The following is a 6,481-nucleotide window of genomic DNA, read 5'->3' on the forward strand; positions in this document are numbered from 1 at the left end:
CCATACATCCCTATTTATGAGGATACATGCATCGAAACTGAGAAAGCATGCCATCATTACCCAGCGTAGGTATCGAAACATCATAGGCGCAAGAAATGACGCAAGTCATCGGGAAAACGCGTCATAATGACGCATGATATCGTGACATCATTCTGAATCAATGCATCCCCAAAGTTTGCATCTCACGAAGAGTCATATTGACACCTTGCCTAAAGCGTCGCTACCTAGCTCGCTCGTCTTATTTCGTTGACTACGACATACGGAGTCCGCTCACCAAGGCCGTCTAAGCTCGACCTTAATAAGCGGAGGGACTAACTGTATGGGCCAAAATTCGTCTTCAGAATATTTAGCGTAATATGACATTAAAGAAAGTTATCGGTCGAGCTTGCCCAAGATGCAACGAGGTCAATGGCCGAGGTGCCAACATGAGTCGTGGTCAAGATATCGGCGGTTATCGCAATCAAGATGTCAGCAAGGGTTGGGGTCGAGATCGACTGTTGATGATAGGACTTGTAACGGCTAATTTGTCAAGATTGGCTACTAAAAGGGAATATTCTAGTGATTATTCCCTCCATTTGTACTATTAGGGTTTCCTATGAAAAAGCCCCATATATATAGAAAAAAGAGACAATGATAGGGGTATGTAATATTCATTTTTCTAATAAGAACACTTTTGAGAAGGAGACTTTCCCTCTTACAAAAACACAAAGATTACCTTTTTACAAAGATTCTTGTTGATATTGTTCCCCACTTTTCCATCAGATTCGAGGACCGTTCATGCAAATCTTAGATTTATCTGTCATTCATCATTGTCAGACAAATCATTCGCTCAACCCATCCATTATTGGGTGAATCATTCTCCCTGTTTACTTAAATGTCATTTATTGACATTTATTGTTAGTTATATCTTCCTCAATGTTCTTGCTTTAAGTGTATCCTATATTTATTGCCACCAGTCATATACGGAATCTGTCCCAACTAACATACGTCTTAGTGCTTAAATATCTAAAGTTATTATCCTTTACTAGATTTAACCCCTCACTATATAAATTTAATAGTTTAAACCGAAAATTGTATTCTTCGGTCAAACAATTATAAGAGTACTATTTTAAATGTTTTCCTACTTTAAGGGAACTTCGTCCTTCATTTGTGGTCAAGCTTACTAAGGACGTCTGCAGGGCTCGATGGGAACTTCGTGTTTTGGGTATGAGTGCTTAGGGAAATGAGTTGGGCTAGGCACCAGCCCAACAAGTCTATTCTTGACATTGGACCGCTTTCTTCACAATCGTAGAATCAAAATAGAAGAATTAACCCAAATAGTCATCCACCTAACTTTTTAAACTAAAAATAGCCGATGGATATATAATATATGTAAAATTCATGTATAATACGTGTATAACTGTGTATAATTAATGTATAATCTATATATACGGGCTAGAAAGAGTAAACAACAAATTTGACCGGCTATTTGTGTAACAACCATTAAAATACAGTATGTTAGAAATATCAAAATTGAACAGGGGATACCGTCAAATGCTAAAGCATATACAACATTGAGATTGGTTAACATACCGCAAATTCAAAAAAGGGAAGGTGGAATGGTTAACAAGAGCACATCGTCTACCACGAAACGTTGTATTCACAAAAAAAGTATAGACAGTACAATATAATCAGTGGCGGATTCAGGATTTTATGATCGTGGGTGCTCACTTCCTTTAACATAAACATAGTATGAGTGTACAACTATTCGAATGCAATAGAACAAAAAAATTATAAGAAAACTATGGTTAATATTATCATTATCAAAAAAGACTTCTAGTCACAAGTCAAGTAGGAATCGAACTCACACCTCTAGCTTCAAACACGCCTTTACTTCAATCTCAAAACCACAACTCCGATTAGTCTTTTTGGTTCCTGGGTACTTGCTAGCATCTTATATCAGTTTTCTTATATTTTTTATATAATTATACACAGTTTATGTGGAGGTCAATGGGTGCTAAAATACCTAAAATTAGTACATAGATCCGCCACTGTGTATAAAAATAAATTATGAAGCAATAGAAAACAACAACCCAAACAGAGTGTTAAGAGGTCAAATCTAACAAAACGTCATCGGAGTTCTTCTACAAAAAGTCATTACCAATTACTTGCCTAACATGGCAAGAACTAACAAATGTGCCAAGACTCTTCTAGTCTTCTTCATGTCTTTGAGGGTCAAGAGTAACCAAATAGAACCTTCTATTTAATAGAAAATTGGAAGTGTCCTACCGTTTACTGCGCTTCGTCAACAACACGGTATTCCATTTTTTCTATTTCCAGCAGTAAAGTAATAATGTGACACTAATTAGAGGTCAAGCTGCCTATTGTGAACGACTGAAGAAACATTATTCCCAAGTAAGACTTTTATTCGTATACCAATGCAGTGCGCGTCGACCTTTCAGCTTCCCTTTCTTTAACAGTTTCTCTTGATCAAACAATTTTACGAATATTTATTTAAAATAATAAGTATAAATAATGCTAAACATATAAATTCAGAATTTACTATATTTCTCAACTCAGAATGCATAAGTTTAAATTATAGATTTGTCACTGCCTATATCACTATATGGTTTACCTTTGGCTTCTTAACTAGGATTAGTGTTAGTATGGTTAATGGATCGATGTGTTCACACCATTTAATTTGATTTGACTCAATTTACATAAACTAAACAGTTCAAAAATAAAATATTTCAAGACTAACTAAAAATTCACTATCACAAAAGCGTATATATATGCTACATAGATACAAGATACAAGTTGATTATTTAAAATTTGGAATTCTCATTCATTCTTCAGCCTTTGCACCAATAGAGCACCCAAAGAATATTGTAATGAGCCATCCCTTCATATTTAATCAAGAAATTTTGTACAAGGAAATTAAAAAAGGAAAAAATTAGAATATCATAGTCGAATTTTGAACAAGTGATCTAAAATAATTTGTAAGTCTTCTTTACCACTATATATATATATAGAGAGAGAAAAAGAACGTTTTTGCCTAACTTGTATGGTATAATTTTTAGACACAGGAGGTTCGGTTGAACTCCTTTTCCTTCATCTAACTCTACCATGATTACAATTTCAAAATACGAAAGTAAAAAAAAAAAAAAAAAAAAAAAAAAAAAAACTAACACTACCCACCCACTTAAAATGAATAAAAATTAGAAGGTACGACCAAACAAATAAAGTAAACTTGTGACCAGACATTAGATATTTGTCATGACCGCATGTAATCTTAGGTTTCTCATTGTCATCACCTCCCTATATATATTCAAGAAACCCCTCCATTCTCTTTCATGTTACAAACACAATTCCTAACCTTCAATTCTTCTTCCAACATTTCTCAACAACACAAAGCCTAACAAAATAACACTCAAAAAACATTATTTTTTTCTTAAAGGAGCGAGAGAACAAAGAAGGAAAAAGAATGGCCTCACACATGAAGCATTCCTCCATAATTCTTTTCTTTGCTTGCACCCTTTTCCTCCGAGGTGCATTAGGTATGGTTATAATTCAATTTTATTCCCTTATGATTGATCTTATTGATAGTACAGAGAACGGGACTGTCATCTTGATAGAGATAATTCTACTACGTCAAATGTTTATTCTAATATTTGGACACGAGACATATAGATAAAGAAATATATAAACTATCATTCATATTTATATTCAAACCTCATGTTTCGACTCTAAAAAATTTTGGACAAAGAATTCTAAGTTTTTATTCGAAATGATTTATTTTAGGAATCTTGATCATACCATGCACGTTAATATATGATTAACATGTATATGTTGAAGGCTTGAAGCTAATATACCTACTTCTTTTTTATTTCTATTTTTAGGGGAAATCATATGTGAAAACTTGCCAACAAATGTTTGTTCATTTTCTATCGCATCTTCTGGGAAGAGGTGTTTATTGGAGAACTCAGAGAATAAAGATGGAAAAATGGAGTATCAATGCAAGACATCAGAGGTTGTAGTTGGAAACATGGCAGAATATATTGAAACAGATGAATGTGTAAATGCATGTGGTGTTGATAGGAACTCTGTGGGGATATCTTCAGATTCTTTGCTTGAGCCTCAATTCACTGCAAAACTTTGTTCCCCTCCTTGTTATCAGAATTGCCCTAACGTTGTTGATCTTTACTTCAATTTGGCTGCAGGAGAAGGTATTAATAAGATTCAATCATTTTCACTTTATTCCCTTCACCATTTAGATCAATTTCAAACAAAATGTAACAAATTCTTTTTTTGTCTCCTGCTTTTGTTGAATTATGTGACATATCTAAAAGTTTACTCGGTCAGAGAACACATTTTTCCTCTGTTTAATCTTAAGACAGAGACATAAATCACACAATTCTTTTAACCAAGACTAAGGTGCCGTTTGGCCATAAATTTTGGCTATTTTTTTTCAAAAGAAAATTTGAAAACATTGTTTGTTCATGGAATATGATGTTTGAATTTTTTTTTCAAGTTCACAAAAGCCGGGTTAGGACAGTTTTTGGGCGAATTTTTTTTTCACTCACAAAACTTTAATTTTTTAAAAAATAAAATACATATCCAAACACAACTTCAAAAACTTTTTTTTTTTAGGTTTCAAACGCTAGCTAAAAATTTATTGTATTGATGCATCACATGATTTTGGAGTTTGGACCCGAGCATGCTCAAAAAAACTTATTTTACATTTCTTAGGTCCTTGTCCTTTCAAACGTTTGCAAAGATGTCCCAAAAAGTTTATGCTTTTCTTGCAAATCAAAATCTGAATCAAAGAATATATCTTTTCTAGAAAAGCAATACATTGCACTCAGAAATTTCAACTTTTATTTAGTTCGATGACTGTTAATGTTGTCTTTTTCACTAATATTTCTTTTTTTAAAATGAAATATGCAGGAGTATATTTGCCAGATTTATGCAACAAGCAAAGGAGCAGCCCACACCGTGCCATGATTGAGTTATTGAGCAGTGGAGCTGCTATTGATGCCCCTGCCCCTATTGCTTCTGAAGATGAAGTTGTTGTTGATGCTCCTGAAATTTCCCCTGCTTCTTTCTAATTTATATGCATACACCTTCTAAATTAACACTATGTATGTATTATTCTAAGTTATTTTTCTTGCGAATACAGGCAAAGAAAACGCGAAACAAGTGTTTTAATATTTGTTACATATGTTACTATTGTAATAGTTATTGCATGTAGTATAGTGAGAGAGCCAGAGAGAGAGAGGATTTTGAGTTTATTGTTGATTTTCTTATATAGGGTTTATAGGAAATTGTTGCGAGAGAATCTGTTCACCAGTTTTTCTTCGGCTGAGACTTCAATAAAGATTATCTTTTTTTTATGTTTCTCTTACCATTTGTTTCCTTCACTTTCACTCGCTTACTTCAGTTGGTAGCCTTGTTTATCCGAAAAACAGTACAGTTGAATTTGTTCGTGATTTTTAGACAAGTGAATTAATTTTATCCAAAAGGTAATGAAATAACTGATGAAAAATGAAATACTTAGCCTTAAAATGTAGATGAAACGACAGAGCTAGTGAGTCCGGTTGCAAGGTTTCCGGGCACAACAATGATAAGATCAAAAGCGAGAGAATAAAATTGTATAAAATATTGTATAGAATGTAGCGTAAGTTAGCCAAAAAATTCGCCCCCTACAATGATTACTGAACTCCCTATTTATAGCTATTTCTAGGGAAGGAAGTCCTAGAATCATGCACTTCTTTAATGTCAATTATGAGGGTCATTGATGAAGATGTAACATTGGACATAAATGCTAAATTCCTTGTAACGGACCATCATCCTTACTGCTGCAAAATACTCTATATTAAGTGTTACCGGGCGCAAAACATTTAATACTCCATTTATGATCGTTATTCCTTCCGGTGACAAGCGGAACATCTATGTTCGATGGCCATCCCCATCTTGCGTTTCATGTGTCCTTTCTTTAAGAGGCCACGTGTCATGTCGTATTTTTTCCTATACAGATAGTCCCCCTACTTTCCGGTGACACAATCTTAAGTTACCGAAAAGTTGGTAGAAAGCACCTTTTTGGTGAAAATTACTATAACTCCCTTTGAAGTTCTCTGACAGTTGATTAGATGCACGTCTCTCCATATTTAATGCCTCGAACACGCGTGATCCCATGATTCAGCACAGCTTTTGCCGATTATCGAGGTAATTATGGCCATGAATTTAGCCGCCAAAATTTTACTTATACTCACCATCCTTCTCTTATGTACTTCATAATCTCTCAAAATTCTAATTTTCATCTTTCTTTCCCAACTTGTCTCTGATCTTCTTCGAACGAGAAATTTTTATTCCTTCTATTCCAATGGCTTCCTCTTCAAAATGTGCTAGTTCTTCAAAGGGAAAGAATAAAACCGAGGATTTCGTTCCTCTAACAGTGGGTTCCATCATCCCAAGAAGGCTTAGTACTTTGAAGGATTTTGAA

At 34.2% G+C, this 6,481-nt stretch overlaps 1 protein-coding gene across 1 annotated transcript; it reads left to right on the plus strand.

The window, feature by feature from the left end:
• Positions 1–3,276: 3,276 nt before the first annotated feature.
• LOC107802210 (uncharacterized) lies at positions 3,277–5,372 on the plus strand. Its single transcript, XM_016625666.2, has 3 exons — positions 3,277–3,536; positions 3,879–4,205; positions 4,927–5,372. The coding sequence occupies exons 1-3, from the start codon at positions 3,464–3,466 to the stop codon at positions 5,085–5,087; spliced, it is 561 nt and encodes a 186-aa protein (XP_016481152.1). The 5' UTR covers positions 3,277–3,463; the 3' UTR covers positions 5,088–5,372.
• The last annotated feature ends 1,109 nt before the right edge of the window (positions 5,373–6,481 follow it).

The sequence above is a fragment of the Nicotiana tabacum genome, chromosome 24, assembly GCF_000715075.1.
Source record: "Nicotiana tabacum cultivar K326 chromosome 24, ASM71507v2, whole genome shotgun sequence".
NCBI classification, from domain to species: domain Eukaryota; kingdom Viridiplantae; phylum Streptophyta; class Magnoliopsida; order Solanales; family Solanaceae; genus Nicotiana; species Nicotiana tabacum.

Bases quoted from the DNA above. Each gene is read 5' to 3' on its own strand.
- LOC107802210 (XM_016625666.2), top strand. From the start codon at position 3,464: ATGGCCTCACACATGAAGCATTCCTCCATAATTCTTTTCTTTGCTTGC. The intron at 3,537-3,878 runs GTATGGTTATAA...TTCTATTTTTAG, and splicing joins TTTCCTCCGAGGTGCATTAG to GGGAAATCATATGTGAAAAC. The intron at 4,206-4,926 runs GTATTAATAAGA...TGAAATATGCAG, and splicing joins CAATTTGGCTGCAGGAGAAG to GAGTATATTTGCCAGATTTA.